The following is a 24,031-nucleotide window of genomic DNA, read 5'->3' as shown; positions in this document are numbered from 1 at the left end:
TTATTATATCAATTTTTAAAAATTTAATCCAACTGTGATATGACACGTTAGAAGCCTAAACTAAGAGACAACCAACAGAGAAAGAAGATGCAAAGTAATCTAAGAACAAAAAATAGATTAAATTATCATGCAAGCTTAAACATTAACTACTGGAAAAGTTCTGCAAACTCTCTAGCTTAAGCCAAAAATATACTTGCATAGGAACCTCCAGATGACAAAAAAATAGCACAGAGGAATCTGCTAAAGCGACAGATGATTTGAACAAGATTTTATTTCTTCTCTCAGCTGAGAACTGTATGCATGTCAGGACATGACATGGTCTTTATTGCACAGGTCTCTGTGGTTCAAAGATGCATTCTTATATTAAAAACACACAGTCACATTGGATACGTAAGGGAGGGAGGTAAGATGAGTGAGAAATGAAAAAATAATAGATACTATGTGTGGTAAAACTCCAGCAAGAAATGCATGTGTCTTAATAACACCTTTGACAATTCTAGAATAAAGAAAATGAGACTGTCTGGATGGATTGTAAAAATAAACGAGTTCTCTGTTAAGAATAACAAAGGGGTACAAATACAATCATACAATCATTCTTCCATTACACCCTTCTGCACTGAAAAGACAAAACACACAAAAAAATGTTTCTAGCTCATATTAGCCAAACATTTCACACGATGATCCTAACAGTTATCAAAGTGCACTCTTTAAACTTATGCAATACTGGTAGGGCAACATGAAATGGAAATTTATATTGACAAATAAATTAATGGAAACACTCTGCAGAGATTCTTTGATTGCAGTTACCACATGTTACATATCCCTGTACAGTTTATTCAGACATCTCAGGCAAAATCATCACATACATCACATAGGAGTCTTCTATGCCATATTTTCAGAGAGAAATGACTGTACATCCAGAATGCAAATCAGCCAGAACTACAGCATTACACAATGAATCCACTGGGAATCTTTAAAGTTCATCCAGTCCAAACCTCCTGCTGTGGGCAGGGACAGCTTCAGCTCCATCACACTGCTTAAAGCCACATCAGTCCTGACCTTGAACACTGCCAGGAAGAGAACATCCACAACATCTTTGGGCTCCCTCATCATAGAAAATGTACTCCTTATGCCCAATCTAAACCTACTCTGTTTTAAATGTTGCCCCTTGTCCCATCACTACAGGCCCTGGCAAAAAGTCTCTCTCCAGCTTTATGAAAAGCCCTTTTAAGTACTGAAAGGTTACAGTAACTTCTCCCCAGAGCCTTCTCTCCTCCAGGCTGAACAACCTCAATATTCTCAGCCTTTCCTCATGGGAGAGATGCTCCAGCCCTCTGACCACCTTCATGGCTCTCCTCTGAACTCCCTCCAACAGGTCCATGTCTGCCCTGTGCTGGGGATCCCTGAAATGGCTGCAGCACTCACAAAAACCTGACAGAGGGGGAAAATCCCCTCCCTCACCCTGCTTGCATGCAGCCCAGGACACAGCTGGCTTTCTGGGCTGCAAGTGCACGCTGCCAGTCCTGTCCACCAGTATCCCCAGTCCTTCTCTACAGGGGAAGAGACAAACAACTCTACAAACAACTCTACCTGCAACTACATGACTGTTTTATCTGTTAAGTAAAGTGGTATCATCACAGAAAAGAAACAAAACAGGGGAATGGGAGAAGAAAAACAAGAAACCCTTTTATTTCAGCAGCAGAGCAGTTGCACTGAATTAACTGTAACATCATTAGTCACACCACTAGCATAATCTTTCAAGCCTTCTTTTGATGGATGAGTGCATCCTTGAATATATCCAACACTATTCCATTTATATAACAGCTTAAATTTTCATTGATGCAGTTTAATTCCATTGCAATTTGTTTCCATATTTTGCTTCTCAGTACCTGATAGTTTCTCATGAAAACAGAATTTTAAGGAGAAATTGCCTAATCTATGAACTTCCTTTCCTAGAAAAAATAAGCAACAGGCCAGTGACAATGATGTTCCAGAAGCAGGTAAAGCAGTTGGAGGGCTGGCATTTCTTTACCTGGCTTTTTCCTTCCCAGTAGATATCAAGCTCTCATGTGTTTTCTTTATAACTTTTCACATATTTTTGCTATGTTGTCAAATATTTCAAAATTTAGAAGGTCTAAGACATTGAAATAAGCAAACCAGCATTTGTTACAGGAAGTGATGTGGGAAAATGACTGTGCATTTCAAAAACGCTAACAAAACACTGAGCTTTAACCAGGAAAAATACACTTAAAACACCTTCAAAAAAGTTAAAGCCTTTTGTTGCTGACTCAATCCTTGAACCATTTTGTCAAAAATGAACTCTGTTACAAGCTTCAATCTGCAATGCACCTTAGCCAATGAAACATTCATATTAAAATATGTCATAGGAAAGAATGTTGTAGATAGTTTTAATCTTCATAAACTCTTAAGCCCATGAACATTTACACAAAAATCTACAATTACTAGACTCCAACTTTCTGCCTGTAACAGAAAAATTGCGTCTTCATTTATAGCTTTTTGACAGTCAAAAAAAATCAAACTCTCAGTGAAGTTGCATAAACACCAAGTTTTAAATGGGTATTCTAAAAATATTAATTTCAGGAACTATTAAGATAGCAAAAACTTATAGGTTGCTATATTAACAACTGAAAAATTAATAAATAAGTCATGTTTTTACCACCTCATTGAGATTCAGAGCAAGTATTTTTCATGCTTGGTAACAGATTTGCAAAATATGCATCTAGAACTGGAAGTTTCTGTTCTGCTCTAGAACATCACACACAATGAAACATGCAGACATTTTGATGAAGAGAAGTTCCATAGGGTTTTTTCCTTTTTCCTTCTTTCCTTTCTTTGCCAAACTCACAGTGGATTTCTCCAATGGGAAAATCAACTTTTCTCCTGTTTTTCATAGATGTACTCTTTTTCAGCCTTAAAGTAGTTCAAAGCCATGATATTAATCAGTTAACTCCACTACTTACAGACAGGAAAAATCAATTTACCTGAATGCCATCAAGCAACTTGCTCATGCACCAATAACTGTCAGCTTCTATGTTCTGCAGTACTTCTTCAGGCAGACTGGAAACATCAAAATTTTCCACTTCTTCTTCTTCTGTTTCAGGAAAAGAGAGAGAAAGACAAGTCAATGAAGTGCACAGAATAAATAAAGCAAGAGTGAGGAAAATAATTGAAAACAAAGACAGCCACCACTTATCTTCTAGTCAGAAACCAATGCACATTTACTTTAACAGGGCCTAAATGAATCATTTATTGCTTAACTGTGTCATCTAATGGCTTTAAATGTTAATGAATACTTAATTTCTTGCAGACTGTGAAAATATCAAATCACGCCTGGTTAACCAGAATTAATATATAATAAATCACTTTATTCTAAACATTTCACACCTGAAAGAGGATCAGAAGCACTTTGAGAGCCCTCAAGCTATATATGAACAATCCCTGAAGAAGATGATGATGTTTGCACCCTGCACAGAATGTGCAAATATGTTGCCAGTCTTCATAGAAGAAAAGCCCTGAAAAATACTTCTCAGAAAAGCACTGAACTTTATGTAAAAAAAAGCAGACTACAGCTTGAATTTAGACAAGAAAAACCTTTCCAAATAGAAAAGAAAATTAATGATGTATCCACTACAGCAGGAAACAAAACTTTGGTACATCTTACACATATTAATTCACAAAAAAGTCTTACAGTTATACAGTTTATTTTATTTTCATAAATCAGTGCTCCACTGGGAAAAAAATTCCAGTTAATATTTATAACTTTCATTTTAATATTTGAAATGGCAAAAACAGAAGTAAGCCATTTTCACTCTGCCTCACTACGTTGACAGAAAAAAACAGTAAATCTATCAGAGTTCCTCGTATTTATATAAAGCACAAACATTTACTGAAGTGTCTACCCTTTGAATGAAGTCTTCAGACCCTCTCCACCAAACATTTGCTGAAAGATTACAACTACTTTGACAATGTGCTCCTTTTCAAATTTTCTGCCTTGGAGCACCTTTTCTTTTCATGACACTGGTATCACATTTCTGAAAGAAAAGTTAGCTATAAACCATAGAACAACACACGTGGGCATGAAAAGATAACAAATGAAAAAGACTTTTTATGTTCTCTTTCTCATCTTTCTCATCTTACCTCATTTTTGTCTCTCTCTTTCAAAATCTACCATTTCACACTATGTTCTCACATCAGGTTTTAAACCAATAAAAAGCTGAAGATCCATATAAACATCAAAGTGGGCATCTTCACCTCCCTTCACAGCCCACAAAGAAGACCAAGAAGTGACACAGTGCTACCTGACTTGTTCTAAACTACAAAGATAAATAAATCAGATGAATCACATTTTTAAAAAATCTTGCTTCTCAGCATTAGCTATAATTTGCTCTTAAAAGGATTGTCTCAGAATGCAGTCCTTTAAACTGTGGAAGTCTAAACTAAGCTGAAATAAAGGTTTAAACACCCACCAAATGATCTACTGCCCTGTGGCTGAACTACTTGCAAGTTGTAAGAAATCCAGTTTGTAGGCAGGCTAAATGATGCAACCTGGACAGCAACAACACGCCAGCATTAATATTTTGGAAAAACTAGATTCTTATTGTTCTAATAAAGATGGATTATCAAATTAGAATGACCACTTTTTGTTCCTCACAGAAAATACAATATAACTTTTCAGAAATATCTTTCAATGGTTCCAATTACTGTTCATCAGAGGTATGTCCCCCAAGCACAAAGAGGAAGTCAGGACAGACCTTTCTGAAAAGAACATAGGTCTGATACAAATTTACTACTCCAAGTAAAATTCCCATTATTCCACAGGGAACAACAACAGACAAAGATAGCTTTTAGGAATCTTTCTTCACTGGACGAATCGGCAGTCTCCAATTCTAATGTTACAAAGCCACATGTTTAGCCATTACAGACATAAAAATAGCAAGTTTATGTAGAACTTGTCCTGTTGTCTTATTTTGCCTCCCTTCTGAAGATGTACCGAGAACATTTTGCTTTTCTGTGGCTTAAAGAGACTGATCTTTAGCATTTCCATATGCCTCTTAAACACAAAATAATTATTCAAGATCTTTTATATGTTCTTTAAATATATATGCTACTTTTAGACCAATTTTCAATCCCACTGTGCTTCCAATGCATCACATTGGCATCTCTTCTAAAGTCAGACAATAAAGTTTTGAAATTAAAAAAACCTAATTAAGTGTTTCAGACAACTCAGTTGTATTTCCATTGTGCCCTAGCAGTATTTCTCCTGTATAAAGCAAGTGTGTCAAACTTTGGCTTAAAATTCTGAAACCATGTATTTCAACAAATAAATCTAATTACTTGGAGCTATAATACAATACAGTTGTATTAAATCAACTAAGATGTGTATTTTTTTGTATGTTATGTTAACTGGTACTTTTTGATTCAAATGTGTTCTATGATGAACAAGAAGCAGCACTGTGGAAGCACCCAAGAACTCTTCTAATAAAGATGGCACAGCATCACAAAAGCAAAGTCTCAAACAAGCAAATGCTCAGTGATGTCAATGGCTTCTGCTGCACCAATCCACCTTACCTTGCTACACTTTACTGAGGAAGTTCAAACTGACACTGAATATCCAAAGGACCCTTTTCCAAAGTACAAATGAAATTTTAAAAGGCCATCCCTTTTGACAAGCTCCAATTAAGGAACATTTGATTGGCAGAATGCTGTACAAAATCATAATCCACATATTTAGCATTTATTCATTTATTTGAGCATGCACATAGTGCAATATGCTTATTTTTCCCTGCAGTTTCAGGAGGAAAAGCAGTCAAGCCCCATGTTGCTCTCTCTCTCTTCTTTTTTTTTTTCTTTTCTTTTTCTTTTAGATGAAGAAATAAACACACTAGAAAAGTTTTGAAAGAAAGATCACAAGGGTTTTCAGAAAAAACAGAAGGAAAAATGACAAAACACCCATCCTAAAAGTACGTAAGATATTATTTGTGCTTGAGAACATAATTGCAATTTCTTTTTTTTATAAATAAATAACTTTTAAATAACTTTATTTTCAATGAGTGAAATCTGAATGGACAATAACATAAAGACTGAATAAAAGAATGTGGACAGAAATAGCAGGCCAGTGTGTGCAATATCTGGGGGAGAAAAGATCACTGCCTAAAACTTCCCAATTATGAAGTCTTACAGTTTCCTGTGGAGATCTTTATCATGTTATCTATACAACTGTAAAAGACAGGAAAATGCCTGGTTGCCTGAAGGAGAACTGTTGTAGCATGGAGCCTATGACATGCTGATCTGAGTATGTGCATTGCTGTAAGCATGGTATTAGCTCTTCTTTACTCACTGCCAGGGTATGCTTCCAGAACTCCCCACCATGCAAAAAGACTAACTTTGTCCAAACAGCTCTAACTGTACCCACTCACAAAGGCAGAGACATAAAGATAAAATCAAAATTTAAAAAATACTGCTTACAGCTACTTACAGATTTAGTTTCCCAATGACAGCAGACAGTAAACATGCTAAACAGCTTGCCTCCGTTAAAAGTAGGTTTTAATTCAAGATTAAGCCTAATGGATGATTTTCATTGAAGTTGTTCAGAATGTTAAAATGTTTAGCTGTAATAGACTTCTTTTAAAGAGTGCTGGAATTTTACCTTTTCAGTACAGATCAGGGGTTAAAATACATGCAACCAACAAAAAGGTAGTTTGCATTCAGAACTTCTCTAAACCTGCTACTGACACCAAAACTCAGTCTTTATAAAGTGTGAAAAAAATGAATGTAACTTGATAGTTTTCATACTTCATTACGCCAAGCAAGTTTCTACAAAAGATATGTCCATTAAATAAAGCACACATTCTCTCAAAGGATTTTTTTTTAATGAAACAAACATTTAATTGTGTTACTAATGTTTTAACTTTAGCTTTTTATCTTGAAATTGCTTCTCAACACTCAGAATCAGCAAAAATCAGATGAATTCACTGGAGTGCGAGGTAAGGGATAAAATGGATTGGCAGGGTAAAAAAAGTCCTAGTGCTGAAGCTCAAAACAGGCTGCAATATCACCAATAAATTATGATTGCTCTTTACATATACTCAACAAACAAAATAATACATAAAAACATTAGATCAGTTAATGAGCTGAACATTTCAATACTGGAGATTTTTTTGGCACTATTTTGTGTGAATGTAGAAAAAGCATTACCATATACCAGAAGTCCACACAACGTATCTCTTGCAGCAGTGCAAGGAAACCATTCTGACCACAGATGCACAGGTGCTTCTCTGTATAAAGCTTACTGTGCTGCAATCTACTTCAGATGTTACATCTTCAGGCAGACCTAACATAAAGGCTATCACCCAAATATGCAAAGTACAAATAAAATCATACACACATGACTGCATGCAGAGATGCTCAGCAATTTTTCTGTACTAGATCTTACATATTCCACTCCAAATTCAGTTTTCAAAAGGCCTTATGAAACACCTATTCAGTCACTGCTGCACTAAGGCAATGTCTTTCTAAGAAGATCAGGACATAATAGTGCATTTAAATGTAAATTATTTCAGTAACAATTGCCTAATTAAATATGTATATTACCATATCAATATCTCCCATTGAAAAAGTCCTAGTTACATATTAATCTTGATAGAAATAGCTCTTGAGCTGTTAAGGATGAATCACCAAAGTAAAACCTTCCCTTTTCTTTGCGGTAGTGCAGTCACAAAGGTAAAATTTTAAAAAAAACTTTAATCATCTCATCAGTCCTGGCTTAGGTAAACATGACATTACTGCATTTCAAATATTCCCCTATAACCAGTCATGTTCTCACATACATGATATGTTGACAACTTGTCTATTTTAACATTGTTAATAGTCTTACATTTGTTTTCAATTGATCTTCCACAATATCCCTCAAATGCAACAGTAAGCAAGAAAAATATCTTTATACATCAGTGTAAGAATGGTGTTTCAAACATTAATCATTATATTCTATTCATATTAATTCTCTAAAGAATTTTGCTGCACATGGCTACTGTTACAGTCTTGTGTGACCTGGCAAGCAAGGTAAATCCTCCTGTCCAAAAACACCGTAAACTTGGTCACATGGACTGAACTTTTATGCCCATCAAAATTAATGTATGACCCTGCAAGTACTCTCAATTTTCTCTGTTACAAAAGCGTATATACTTCATACACTTTTCCTTTAATTCCTGATTCTGTATGAGAGTAATCAGTAGAACATTCAGAGACTTTCTTTAGTGGGCCTACATTGCTTGCCAGTAACACCTTTTCTACTCAGGCTTTTTCTTGGCTAGATTTTAATTTTCTGGTTTTCCGCCACACTAAATAATCCAGAATTTGCCTTTATTTCATATTCATAATGCACTGCACATATATACACAGAAACAGACCTGTTTTTAAGGATGGTAAATTTATTTGAAAAATGGAAACTCTCAGGTCACATTGCAAATTAAACAAGACATAGGCTACAGACTGAGATTACTGCTTCATGAGTCAGACAGAAGGAAGATTAAAAGCTCTATGGCCAAAACAGGGTACAAAGGATAATTAAGTAAAACTGGTGGTGCCAACATGTCTTTGACTCACGGAACTTGCATAATGCCAAATACAGGACTGAGAACCTCTTCCACACAGGTGAGAAATCGGCCAGTAAATGCAGTTTGAAATTAGATGAGTATAAGCCACACCCTTGGGCATGACATTATTATGAAACAGAAGCCTTCAAAGCTTGTAAGATGGCAGCTCTTATTAAAAACAGATTTCAGCAACAATGAACACAATGATCAGAACAAATTCTTCTCACAGTACTCACTTCAATAGTTTTGCTACTCTCAACCAAGATAGCTTGCCAGGGAGAAACTGTGCATGTAACACCAAATTAAGGGACTCATAATTAGCAACCAGTATGCATGGTGAGCACAGGATGCTGATGAGTATTCTCTTAGAATGCCACATAAGGGAATTCCCTGGGAAATCCAAAAGGTGCTTGGAGATAAGGAAATGAAAGATTAAAGGTTGAACATGTCTCCCACATTGCATTTTTAATTAACTAGTTTGTGCTTTATCATTTAATTTTTTAAAGCATCAACACACATACTCACAAACACACCAAGTGTGGGACAAGAGCAAACCACAGTGTGGTCAAAAAAGTTTAAAGTAAACCTCAGGAACACAGGTTCCCTGGGATTGATTAGAGACTTATTTCAGAACTATCACCCTAGCACTGGAAAAGCCTTCAAACAGAATCTATAAATTAAGGTAGTTTTGAAGAAGAACAATTTATTTGAGATGGAAAAAAAAAATCAACTGCACTAAAAGCTACAACATATTTAAAAGATAAAGAAACAGACATATCTATCTGCATATGCAGGGGTAAACTTTAAAAGTGCTTCAAAAGAAAGAACTTTAAAATTAATACTTTGTTACTGAAAATATTTTTTAAAAAGAGAGAAAAGTAAAAAAAATTGTCTTGCATGTAATAATAGGATGGCAAAGAGAACTCATTTGAACAATTTCATAAATAGCAATATGTTTAATACATTTCCTGGATGACTTAAAAAGCTCAAAGGTTCAACTCTAACTTTGGTAAATATAAAAGCAATATAAATTATCCAAGAACATGTATGTGAATATAAAAACTACTAAAAAATTCAGAAATATAATTTTTCCCAAGACTGAAGACTCAAAAATTTGCCACTGTCACATAAGCTCATCAACCATTTACACACGACCATAACTCTCTGTAAGTATAACTTCACTCACTCGTGAAGCAATTTATATTTTAACCCATTAATGTCATTTGAATGGCATAACAACTTCTCAAAGAAAAATGGGCAGCAGAGGAAACAACTGTCCCTCATCCCCACACGTCTATGACTGTGGCAGTTTCCTGCAACCCACACTGTGCAATATGCAATTTTCAATTGGATATATATCAATTTTCTTAACCAAAATTACATGCTTCTGTGTTTTGTAATCTCCCACATCATTCACAGCTAATAAGAAATCCACCTAACAGACTCCTTGCCTTATTTACAACAGAAATTAAGTAACATCCATTATTTCTGCTTTTTAGCACAAACTGCAAATACTGAATTTGAAGAAGCAAATTTGAGGAGAATGCACTCCGCAGGAAAAACTACATCTTCTATTGCTTAATTGCTGAATGCATTCCTAAACTACCTTAATCTGCTGTGACTTACACTTTCCTAATGAAACTGCTAAGTATGCTTCCGAGGCAAAAAAGCCACAAGGCTTACTCGTTTCATAAAATTCAAACATACTTCTATATATTGCGTAATTATTTATTGTCAAGATAAAGAAATAATCAAACCTCTAGGAAAAAAAAAGCCTGCTCTGTCTGTTCAAACATAATAGTATGATCTTCAGCAGTGTTACTATAAGAAAGGTAGTTGTCCTTAAATTTCAGTCATACCACAGTAAATTTTTATGCCATAATTAACTAAAGATGGAACACACAAATGAGTTCACAAATGTTTTTGATGAAAACACAATTGATAAGCCAATTTTTTTGACGTACTGGGGTTTGTCAAAATGAATGTTCTATAAAAGCATAAACTACTTTCTGCTTCTATGAAATAATGTAATGAAAGCCTACAGAAAAAAAAACTGTTTTGCAAGTAAACTTTTTTCCTTTTTTTTTCTTTATTGAGCTCAACTACATAATTTTTCACTTCTGTTTTAAAAATTTGTTTTCCACAGCTCAAAGTAAAAATTTAAATTATCATATTTCTCAAATAAGAAACCAGGAAAATACCCCCATGCTAAGGAAAAACCCAATGACTTCATTACAATGATTAAAAATGGTTTACATTTAAATTACAAATTTGAATGCAATTTAAAATTGCAGTCAAATTGAAGTTTCAGCACACAAATTTCTGACAAATTTATCTCTATTGGTTGACACCTATAAATTATTAACTAACCATGTATCTCATTGAAAATAAGACAAAAAAAATTTCTTACAATTCTTTTTAAAGCACTGATCCACCAAATTGATCCACCAAGTTTAAAAATCTTTTCTTAGATGTTCAGCTACTACTGATCTATGCAACAGGATTGGAATGTTATACTTTTGGCATTTGTAAAGCATGTTGTCACTGCTTAAGCATTGTTCTTTCTCTTTTAGCTTTTCTTCCCACAAGTTACTTCATAATAAACACACAAAGCTGTGATATTTGGATGTCAAAAGCCACTTTTAATGGCACAAAAGCCATTAAAGTAATTTCCCAGTCTGTTGGAAAGCATTCTTGAGAAGTCTAAGATCTGGAAATATAAGCACTTCTGTGTTGCTTCACTGAAGAGAGATTATCACTAATTATAACTATATGGAGACCACAGGGAGAGGAGAAATAAGAATGCAGAAGCCAAAACTAAAATTGCTGCTCCCATTGGAATACATGTTTCTCCCATAGCTATATTTATTGCAATTAACTTCCTTCTTCACAATTCTTCCGTTTTTATACCTGAAGAAATTTTTTGGCTTCTCTTTAATTTTAGTTTACTTCTACCACTATTCAAGATTTTTTTTTCTATTTCTTCCCATGACCCAGTATTTCCAGTCTGTAGTTTCAAACAGAATACCCTTCACTAATGTCTCGTTACTTCCTCATAGTATGAGTCTATTAGTTTCTTAATTGCCTTCAAAAATGAGACAATATAAACCACAAAATGTATTTCAAACTTGGAAAATGCACTGTTTTTTGCATTAGCATTCATATTATGAAATTAATTAATTTAAAACACTGGGAGCGTGCACTAAGCATCATGAACTACCACATCTTCTTTAGGCAGATACATTTGAAAATTTAGAAACACACATACAGATACAAAACAAACTTTAAAAGCAGGTAATTTAAATCCAAACCATCCTAGGTAGTAAAAGAGGACTTCATTGACAGACTTGTTTTAATATATACATGGGGAACTACAATTCTTTTTTCTCAAGTTCTTTTTAGTATACATCAGAGAAGGAAAAAAAGCAAACTTGAATGATACAAACTTGAATGATTTAAAAGACAAATCTGATTTAGCAGAAAACATCAAACCCTTCAAATCAATAGTAAGTCTAGACCTGACTTATTTATTCTGATTACTTACAACAGAAGTTTGAGTAGTCCCATTTGACCTAAGAATTTTTTTATTAAGTCAGAGATTTCTTCTGTATATCTCTTATAGAAAAAATTGACATGAACACCTCTTATTTTGCCCATAAGACAGGATTTGGAAATTTTCCTCAGAAGAAATATCTAAGCAAAAAATCCATACAATCTCCTGCTATGAGGTGGCATTTTATAGGTTCCATCAGATCTCTTTCAGACTTTTTGCCTCTTTGATAGACTTCCAGACACTGATATGATTGAAGAAATTTTTATTAGTAACTTTCAAGTTCCTACTTGGCTTTTCTTCTGAAGTGCAAAAACTATGACAGTCATCTAAAAGATGGGCTTTACAAGGGCTTTTTTTAAGAAGTATTCACTTTAAACCACAGCTTTGTCACAAAAAATAAATGGAGAGTGGGCCATACATCGTAGTATGCTGATCAGTATTCTCAAGACACACTTCTTTGGTGTGACATGGAAGCATGTAATAAATATTTTAAACAAAAAAACAAAACAAAAAAAAAAAACCCACAAAAAAATTAAAAAAAATTAAAAAAAAAGCTAACCCAAAACACTGAATTCCACCTACAGATGACTCCACTCACAGGAATGGGGAGTGCAGTATAACAAATAACAAGAAGGTGTAAGTTTAAGGAAACATAATCCAATTATTTTTGCTCTAACATCTATAAGAAAATTTTGTAATGTTAGGAAGAGTAGGAAGATCATTGTAATCTCACACCTACAGATGTAGTCAAAAACACTTTTATGAAACGGCAATTTCCAATTTTTCCGTTCCTATCTTATGCCACCATAGCTTAAAAATTTTCATTTAATTTCCTACTTCACAGGACAGCCAGTCATATACATCTATAAGAAAAGAACATTTGATTTAAACAGTGGCACACTGAAGCTCTTACTACCAGCCATCAAAAATCATTAGGTCTGAAAAATCCTCTGTCCAACACTTATTTTAATCTTTGAGAAAGTAAGGGTTTGCCTCTTCATAGCTGCTCTTTAAGCTGTTTTCCACAGCCAACCATTCTTAATTTAGATAATTTTTTTTTGAGCTTTTAAGTCAAACACAGATCAAAAAAATGCATCAACTGATGCTACACTTTCAATGAAAATATAATGAGGCATGAGTCTGTTCTGAAACATTTATTTACGTAGGGTAAAGTGACAGGTTTCAGACTTGGAGCACGGCAACTTCATAATCAGATGCTATTCTGAAAAAAAAGTTATATAGATTGTCCTTTCTTTGAAGACCACTTAAAAATTTAAAAAATCTGAAAGACTAATAGACCTTAAAATTTCAGGGAGGTTATGGGAGGTTGGTTTGGTTTTTTTTTTTTTTTTGGCCTTGTTTTAAACAGACACTCATAAGAGACTATGAGCAATTATTACCATTACTCAAAATACTGATTTTCTCTCACAAACAAAGCTAAAAATAACAGGCAATTAAGCAGTTGGATATACTTGAGATAATCCTAATGTCTCTTTTTCACTTATGACAGCTATTATTAACAACAGCCTGAGAATTCTAACTTTAATTAGGCTTACTCCACTGCAAATAGATAAAGCCTTTTTTAAAATTATCCATAAAAACAATTTTAGTTGAATTACATTAATTTTTTTCCTGAAAGATAGTAAAGCTGAGGTACATCCTACTTTGTCAACTAATACATCCTTATGATTTAAGTATCCAGGACTATTACTACTCTATATCTGTAATCAAACTGAAGAAGATATTTTATCACAGCCCATACTTTATTCAAGCTAGAACATGTGACAGTTTGTAGGAACAAGAATTTTCATTTTACAGTTTGTGCGGTTAACTGAACAGATTTTCAAAAAATTAATTTTGTTTCGGGGCATGAAGATTTAACTCAATGGAGTTACTTGCTCCATTGCATCAATATGACATGACTTTAAACACTTTGATTACTAAGAACTACAAATGTACTTTAAAAAAAAAAAGGCAAGATTATAGAAAATGTGACAAGTCTACATATGAAAAGCAAAGGACGGGGGTAAAGCCAAAGTCTATTGGATGCAACAATGCATCCAACATTTCAGATTAAGTATTCTAATTAGCTCAGAAATCTAACAGTATATTAGAGAGTGAAATAAAAATTGAAACAGAGAGAACTGATTTTGTAAAGCTGCACTGTCTATAGTAAATCAAGGTTATTCAAGGCAGTACTAAGAAGCAAAATAATAGGAAAGCATGTTGCCATATCCCATCTCTGTCTATGATCCCTAACTTGCTAAGCAAAAAGTAAGTGTAATTCACAAATCCTAATCATTAGCATGTGTTATCACACAGCCAAAGCAGTCTCAGTGCTACCTGGCACTAAACAGACCTTTGCTTCTCCCCTCTTCCCTGACCTGCTCTTATCCCCACATCAGCACTCATATTCTTCTCTAATTCTCAAAATGAATGCAGAAAGTGAAACAATTCAGTTCATCATGGGTCTAGTTTCCAGCCAGTTTAACTGTGTCCAAGGAAAGCCAATGCAGACCAGAAAGAGATGACAGGAATGCACAGTTTGGGTCAGAAACGAAAAAGCAAAGCCACCTATTTTGACAGCAGAAAGCCCTGCTTCAGCCGCCTCACCTAAGTACACAGCAAGCAAACCCTTTTCTGACCAACTAAACCTAATCTGGAAACACTCAAATATGTGACTCCAGTGTGAATTTTAAGGAATAGAGAAATCTACAGTTACTTGTAGATATATGCTCAGCTGCTCATGATTGACACCTTCTCTCAAGGTTACTCTGTTCTAAAATATGCCAAAATTAGGTTGGTGCAACTAGCCAAAATTCCACTAATTAAAGAAGTAAATCACCTCATTTCATCAAAGCCTACAGAGAGCACTTATGCCAACAGATCCACTCATATAGTTGATACTAAATGCCACCACAAACTTCCAGCAGGTTTAGCAACCAGGGAAAAACTGTAGGGAATAAACTCTACCACTTGCAAATCACACACAAACTGCGTATCTGAGTAAAGCTTCACTACGTTCATTAGGACTTGTATACTATTGTAACTATATTGAAACACATTTCTGAAATTTAATAGTTTCATGACTTTAAGCCAGAACAAAATGTCCACTACAGAATGAGTCCACTGCAGCTAAAAAAGTAATCGTACAACAAGTCATGCTAAATTGTAAAAGATTAATTTGTCCAGGCAAATAACTAAAATAAAGATTCAAACATAAAAGGATCAAAAGATAAATAGGAATTTATAGTTCACTGGTTGCTATCAATCATCTCCATTATACAAGTTCTGCCAACATATTTACCCTTATTCATGCTCCTTTATTCCCTAACCCCTCACAAACTAAGTATGAGATGTCCTCTTAATACCATGCCTGTTTTCCTTAGCTCTGTTTGGAATGCCTCTAAATATCTTGCTTTATGAACCAGCCCAAGACAGAACAGTGTATCATGGCAAGCACTGCTAGCTGACAAACAATTCAAAGAACTCACTACTAGTTATTTTCACATGGATTCTCCTACTTGTTTAAAGCGAATAAAAGGATGTAAAATAGTAAGGTTTCTTTACCCAATTAGGCCTGAAAAACAACATTATATATTAATAAAGACAATTGCTCAGAGATTGTGAATAATTCATTTGTTCTTAAGTGAGACATACATAAAAACAAATTAACAATTTAAAAGTATGATCTGGCCAAGTGTTTCAAAAGCATGCTTTTTAAAGCACTAAAATTCAGGTCTATATTTTTATTGTCTTTGTTTCCAGGTAATACACCTGAAGGAACTTCGGATTTTTTTCAAAAATTACAACTCAAAAATATGTAAATTAATGGAAAAAATTTCTAACTGCTTTCCCACTGCAGCCAAAATGAGTCCTGCTTCACAGCACAGAAGTAACCAAGCCTGTGTGAGGGCTCAACAAAGGTTTCTGCTTACTTCTGGACCTTTCCCATGGTGCAAAGCAGGAGTCATCAGTTTGTAAAACCGAACTCAAATACTGCCTATCTTATTCATTGCAGTCCTCCCTCTCTTCAGCTACCCTGCAGCAAGTACAAAATACTTTCACAGACAACAGATTGGCCCAGCAATAGGGGGAGAGTGGGGCAATATATTCCCAGAAATTAAAAAGGTGAATAATGGCTATCTGAAAGTAAGCTAATGCTGAACAACTTCTATGCCATGCTATAGCTATAAATATATATGTACACATATATATGTAAAGCCAGGTGTACATATACATATACTTAGTGTTCAATAATATATGAAAGCAAAGAGTGCAGCAAAGAAAACTGAGGGGTAAGGAGAAAGATTCAGGTCACCGAGTGGCTTGTGTGCATTGCAGCTTTTTCAGATTAATGTTTCTGATGTTTCCTGGACTTCTACAGAAGAAGTAATTGGCTTTTCAGTACTTTCAAGTCTTGAATCCAACAGTTTTGTGTAAGATTTCTTCATTCTTGGCTCACCAAAATCACACAGATAACAATACTCCATTTAATTATCAAATAATATTTCATGCAATATTGCTTATGTTTATGATAACTTGAGCCAACTTCCCTATCATTAGTATTACTAAAAAATTATGGAAATATTAAGAAACAGCACTGAAATATACTTGTGTATATGGAAACTACATTACAGCAATTTGCATTAAGGAGAAAAAATATCAATGGGATTAAAAGGATCTTGTGCTATGGAAGTTTCATTTGACAGAAAAGTGATTTTAATGATTTTGAACAGTTTTTCATAAAATTTTACAAGGGTTTTAAAAAAACATTTATTTTCTTAATACTTTTACAACTTGCAGGAAAACATTAAAATATGAATTATGCCTCATGTCCCTGCTTTTATGCAAACTCATTTTGTGTTTCATAAATCATTTCAAAAATGTGTAAATAAAAACATTTTAACACAATATTGTGCAAAACCTTTTATTTATTTAAGGAAGAAAAGCCTGAAAACAGCAGAAGTTTATTACAAAGTTTAATGACAAAATTAAAAGAGAAGTTGAAGAGCATACTGTAATTGCAAATAAAATCTTTGCAACTCTCTCAAACTGAAGAAATCCCTCATATTCCTGAACCTCAGTCCTGGGAAGTCTTCCAGAATTTCTCTCCTGATAAATCAGAAGATGGAGAAACTTGAAGGCCCTGGGAGAAGGAGAAGCATCTAGTTAATCCAGTTATAACTCTTTGTTCTACTTTATAAAAACAATTTGTCATCCTTCAGTTTCAGTCAGTCTCTTCAAAATAACTACAAATATGTCACATCTTTTCTACTTTCTTTCCTCAAAACTTCATTGTACAAGTACTATTCATAATTCTGCAAGGACTAGTGAATTGGTGGGACTGAATAATAAAGGTCTAAATATTTAGACAGCATGAAAAATTATCTCAAATTAATTTATACACTGTAGCAATCAAGGCTTGGTCTTGTAAAGGAAATAATGCACACTGAACAAAATTTTACCTTATAACCTTATAACCCTGTAAGTATGAAGAAAAGCAGTTCCCTAAAGTCAGTGGGTTAATGCTCTTTGCTCTCTGGCTTGCTTTCTCATCATTCAGAGATTCAGTTTTATGTGCATTCCAAGCAGATCTATTTATTCTGCAAAAATTACAACTCTCCTGAAAAAAAAATCTCTGCTTAACTAAAAAAAATTCATATTTTATAAACAAACACTGAGGAATTACCTCAGAAACAGCCATGACAAAATGCTCCAAAACTGTACTCCAATTATACAATTAAAATAACCATTTTTGATACAGTATTCAAACTGTGGGGGGAAAAAACCCCTAAATTAATAGTTTTAAATACAATTATTCACTCTTGAAAAGGGCAAAAGGGAGACAAAAATGAGACTGCATACCAGTTATAAGGGCAGGAAGACTTCCTGCAACATATGAGAGGGAATGGAAAAAGCAGTAAACAAGGGAGTTATAGACAGATGAAGGCATTTTCAGGACCAAAGAACATTTCTTCATTCATAGGAAAAGTAGTCTGGGAATAAATCCCATCCCATTTCCACTAGGATATGAGCCTAGATTAATTATCCCATAAAGTCATAGCAGTATCAATTCAAAACACACTAGGTAACAGAAGTTTCATTTAATGCCATCTACAAAAAGATTTAAGATAACAATAAAAAATACTTACAAGGGTAAGATCTCTCTTCTCAAAGTTTTCAGTTCATGAGTTCTTGTAAGCATCATCAACTTCTCTCAGGCTCCTCTATTTCAAGAAGATTGCAGACAATATCTCAATCGCCATTCCAGTCTTCAGCAGCCTCATTTTTCTTGTCATTTTTTATTCGACATAAAATGACCAAGTGCTACAACAGTGCTCATTTTCTGCCCTTGACTTCCTACTGACTGCTAATTTTCCATTGGACCAATACTCCTAGGCTTCTTAAAATTATTTCATACAGCTATGCCACTTAGCAACAATCTGACATGCATCCTTATCATGGTGGCACTTCTCTGAAACTTTCATCTCTCTGGATGGTGAATAAATCCAGGTCCTCTTTGAGGTTTCAGATACCCACACAAGCCCAGTGAACAAAGATGTACTGGAATGTCAGATAAAGTGAAGTGTAGGTGAGCGAGAAACCACAAGTAATTGTACAGCACAACTTAACACTAGGAAACAACGTAGCTCTAGAGGAACGCAGAGTAAGAGGAACGTGCACAAAGAGCTCATCTTGGCAACTTGGAATAAATAGGACTCACAATCCAATGCAAAATTTCCTTGTCCACATTAAGTCTACAAACATATGGTATATCTTATCTCATTAAGAAAAACCCCTCTGGTGCATCTGCAGGAATGAGATTCATTTTGACACAAACTAATATGCTACAAACACAAAGGGCTTCCAGGAAAACTGCCCTGACAGTAATTAGCATTTGTTCTGACAGCACATGTTACATCACTACTATGTCATGCAGGAGGTTAGAAGCCCAGAATAGTTTTCCTGCACCTCCAGTTTTTGGATTTCTAAAGAGGCTGTTATAGTATGACAAAATAAGATTCAATACCTCCAGCATTTTTCATGAGGAGGAAAAATTTCATTTTAAATGTTGAGAATAACACACACAATCATCTGGTATAAGAAACCTAAGGTTTAAAATCATCCTCATCCTAATTTAGACCAGAAAATCAAAACTGAAACTACTGTATTCCAGTAGGGGCCAGTATCTACCCCATCTGAAATCTTCTTTAATTATGGTTTTCCGTCTCCTGGCTTTGTTTGACAATTAAGTTTTATCTTGCTGAAAATGTTACAGCATTCTGTTTTTATTGCAAACCAGAAACTCATAAGACATCACCAGATTACACTTTCATCATACTGGTGGAAAGTTTGAAAGAATGTCCTGAACACTTAACACGCTCAATTCCTATATTTGATAACTCAATATATTCTGAATGTGTGAATCTATGTGCTAAAATTAGGTACCTCAATCCATACTAAACCATCAAAACATCTATGACTTCAGCACTTACATACACAACCAAAAACATAATTTATGGCATTTGGATTGATGAGATGTAAATTGGCATTTTCATCCGTGTCATTTTTATCTTCAGAAGTTCCTCAACAACACTCTTCCAGTTTGCTGATGTCTTTAGTAAAGCAAAAAGACTCCCATCACTAGAATAACTATGTCACCCACTTGTTATGCAAGATTAAGTATTAAGGGCTCTCTCAGTTGTCATAAAGCTAAAATAAACTTGGCTTTCCTCCCACCAAAATATTTGACAAAAATGCAAATGTTTTGTCAATTACCAGGATGTGCCATCAGATGACCTTATCAGCACAAATTTATTATTAATAGCATTGTCAATCATAAGAATTTATTATTAATATTCAATAATTATTTAGGATTTTTTTAACTACAGAAAGAACTTAAAAGTATTATTACTTTCAACTCTATAAATTGGGATCCAAGTGACTTAGAAATGCAGCAAAAAAAGGTTTCAGTTAAATTAAGAAAAATACAAAAATCCATAGTGAAAAGATTGCAATAAATAAAGCTGTTTAATGTACAAACTAATATTCATGTAAAACCAAGAAATGAGATCTAGAATAAAAGTCTGAAGGAAATACAAAATGTTACTGAAGTAAATATAAATACACTAACAGTTAAGCATTTTTGAGAGGAAAATTCTGCAATTCTGTGTTTATTTCTATACAAATTACTCAAGCCCAATTCAGTGTTAGTTTTGAATCCTGTAATAAAATTACAGGATTTTTGATGTATTTCATAAATGCAATGTCCTCATTTCATTTATTCATTCTAACCTGAGTGCATCATTCAGTGTAACTTGAACATATTGGAAAGTTTCAAATCAAAAATCTATTTAAAGAAAAATCTTTGAAAGTTTTTGTATGTCTCTGGGGGATATAACTGCTGTTAGCACTTCACCGTGACCACCACTATACTAGAAGAAAAACAAACCTTGATTTTGCTGTTTTTCTTATGATTTAGATACTAGTTTTTAAATGAGCTTTCAAAATAGTTTTCTGAGTTTCATACATTTCCCCCAACTATCTTCAACATTTTGTCTTTCTTCACCGAACACTCACAGGAACAGCTATGCTCCCCAATATGACAATCCTGACAAAGTGGCAAATACATTAACAATCGTCAGTGTCCAAATGTAAGTTGGTGGTAAAGACAAACTTATTTACCATATTAATTAAATGGCCTATTTAACATGGAATATAAATTCTCTAATCACATCTCATTTGAACTTCTTATTTCAATTAGCAACCCTAAAGTCTACTAGAGACCCTACTGTTCTAGGATCATTAAGAACATTTTCATGATCTGTCAAATGAGGGAGTAAAAGGCAGAAACTGCAAATACTCTCAGGAGTAGGCCTCTACCCTACTTAGGAGATGATTAGAGAGAAAGCAGCAGTAGTTCTCATTAGTTGCTTAGCAATGAAACATCCCCCTATGAAACAAGAAATGAACAAAGCAACAGAGGTGTTGCCATGCAAATGAGTAAATGGATAGTCTATCATCCACTCAAGGATAATCTGTCCTTCATTAAAACTAATCAATCTGGATTAATACACCAATGGATATCTTGCACAGACAAGGCAGGAAGAATCTACTGTAGGTAGCCCCACTGAAGTACCAGACAATACATTGCTCAAGTTTACAAACACAAGACTTAAAGTTTCACTGTATGTGTGTATGATAAACACAAGTACAAGAAAAACAATTTCAATTCAAACCAGATTAACATTATCATTTTTACTGTTAAACCTTACCTTTTATATCCATATATTTTTATACCCAAGTTATTAATGACTTACTGTTAACAGTCAGTCATTCTCTTAATGCTTACAACTTAAATACAAATCTGTAAATTTAAGATTTAACCCACATCTAAGTTATTTTTTCAAAAGTATTATTCACACATAAAGCCACAAACTGAACACAAATGGAGTTGTTGACACTACCATTGTTACCAATGCTGTAAGTCTCAGAAGAGCAGAGCTCTTAACCGAGAAATTTGATTACTGTTGTCTTTATTTTCAGACTCTAATTCCAGGATGCCATTACTTCAGCCACAGATATAGTTTAATAGGTTCCCTTTATTTCAATTTCCCCACAACTGATTTAAAAATATCCATGTTTCCCGAGTTCCTTTTTTTTTGTTTTGGTGGGTTTTTTTTGTTTTGCTGCTGTTGTACACATCCTATGTACAATATAAAGTTTTCAAAAAAAAAAAACATGAATTAGAAGAGAAAGGGAAAATAACAGTGAAGCAGAAATTTCTGAAGCAGAAATCAAGATGGTTTCTGAACTTCACTGACTACCTAAAATCTGGTTGCCTCTCAGTATATACTTAAAGCAATACAGATTTATAATTAAAAAACATTTATTATATAATTCATGTATCAAATTATACTTTGATTAGCTCATCCAAACTGTTAGAATAAAACGAAAATGATGTTTCAAAACCAATACTAATTCATAATTCAGTATTAAGACAAATCTTACCTATGTATTCACAAACGAAGACTACAAAAAAAGGAGTAACAAGATCATTTATGCCCTGAACATATCCACTGGCTGGATGACGTATTGCCCAGATAAACAAAATTCTTTCAAAGATCTGAAAAAAGAGTTAAAGAAACCATCAATTCAATTTAACAAGTTATAAGCACATTTTAAACAAGACACTTGTAAATTATCATAACATCATAGAATTACAGAATATCTTGAGTTGAAAAGGACCCATCAGGACCACCAAGTCCAACTCCTGGCCCTGTACAGGACACCCCAGGAATCACTCCATGGGCCTGAGAGTATGGTTCAAACACTTTTTGAACTCTGCCAGGCTTGGTGCTGTGACCATTTCCTTGGGGAGGCTGTTCCAGTGTTCAACCACTCTTGGAGTGAAAAACCTTTTCCTGATATCTAACCTAAACCTCCCCAACTCAGCTTTTTGCCATTCTTTGAGCCTTTTCCCTGGTCACAAGAGTGAAGGGATCAGTACTGGCCCATCTGCTTCCCCTCGTGAAGATGCTGAAGACACCCTTGCAGATAAATTAAACATCATGGAGTTAAGTAGTATAAAAAACATGCATACAAAAGCATAAATGAACACTGGTATTCATAACCAACTTCCAGTGCTATGCAAGCTTCTCAGTTCTTCAAAAGGAAGCATTTTCAGGGTATTAGCACATGTTAAAACCAGCCTAGTATATAATTCAGCTGTAGTAGTTAATACAAAGTAGCTCTTATTCACTGGAGCTTTTCTGGTAATATAAAATTCCTCTTCTCTCAAGGGAAATAAATATTACATTATCTTCCCATAATTTTTCATCTCTTTGAAAGAAGTATTCTACTAAATATTCTATTTATCCCTAAGTAACAGAAAGAAGGACTTGATATAGTTTAGATTTTTTTTTAATAATATGCCTATAAAAAGAGATTCCTCAACAGTTAAGCTTGCCTAATACTACAGTGTGGAGATTTACTCTCCAAGTATCTCCATACCAGTTAATGAAAAACCTGAAACAATCAGGAAATGTAGAAATAAGGCAACTGCATGCCATATCACAGGACTTCAGTCTCTCAACTCTGTAAACTGAAGCTTGCTTAGGATCTGCAAAAGCTCTTGAGGCCACACCGTATCTCAGCACGAAAAGAGAGCAAGGAAAACAGAAAATTTTTCTGACTCTATTTAGGTCTGTGACAGGTTGCATTTCGTCTCAATTATTTGCTTCTGAAGATATTACATGCCTTTGAAAGACTGTAAATGAGCAGCAGAGAGAAAGCTGCTACATGCTTTGTCCTAACTACAGGCATGCAATCAGGGATATATAATCTTCTGAAACAAAAGAACATTTGCTCATTCATGAGAGCACACACTATATTGCTCTTCAGGTGTGGCCTCAATACTAAAAGGGGACGTTTCGGAAGGACCCAAAGGATTCTGTAGTTTGCTGCAACTCCAGAAGTCAACAAATGCTCAGGCTTCAAGAAAGCTGGTGAAAGAATGCAGCAGGTGGAGGAAGCATTTGTGAAATCAGGATTATTTATATTCAATCTCACTTTAAGTTTTTGTTAGATTAATAAACGGACTGTTTTAATTCAATTTTAAATAAAGACTTATTATTTAGTTTAAAAGTCCTCTTGCAGTCATTTTTAAGTAAGGAAATGTCTAAGCATAAAGGACTCACATCCTGTTGCATGAAATTCCCATCACAGGCTTCCACCTAAGTTACCTGAAGCTGAAATGTATTTGCACCTTCTGCTTTGAAAACAAGTCTCAAATATCAACATCAACATATATCCTTTTCCTACAGGCTTTTTTTTCAGAGTCAACTGCCCTCCAGGTTTTATG

General features: G+C 34.3%; 1 protein-coding gene across 1 annotated transcript in view; it reads right to left on the bottom strand.

Annotated features, from left to right (window-relative positions):
• The window catches only part of TBC1D22A (TBC1 domain family member 22A), a 139,411-nt gene that overhangs the window by 85,707 nt on the left and 29,673 nt on the right, over positions 1-24,031 (bottom strand). The window contains exons 8-9 of the mRNA XM_064422124.1: positions 22,180-22,294; positions 3,003-3,112 (exon numbers count right to left, since the gene is read on the bottom strand). Coding sequence (XP_064278194.1) covers positions 3,003-3,112; positions 22,180-22,294 — 225 coding nt within the window. The remainder of the gene's footprint in view (positions 1-3,002; positions 3,113-22,179; positions 22,295-24,031) is intronic.

Source organism: Passer domesticus, chromosome 5 (assembly GCF_036417665.1).
Source record: "Passer domesticus isolate bPasDom1 chromosome 5, bPasDom1.hap1, whole genome shotgun sequence".
Lineage (NCBI taxonomy): Eukaryota > Metazoa > Chordata > Aves > Passeriformes > Passeridae > Passer > Passer domesticus.
The sequence above is the reverse complement of the archived record's forward strand: the minus strand, read 5'-3'. Positions and strand labels throughout refer to the sequence as shown.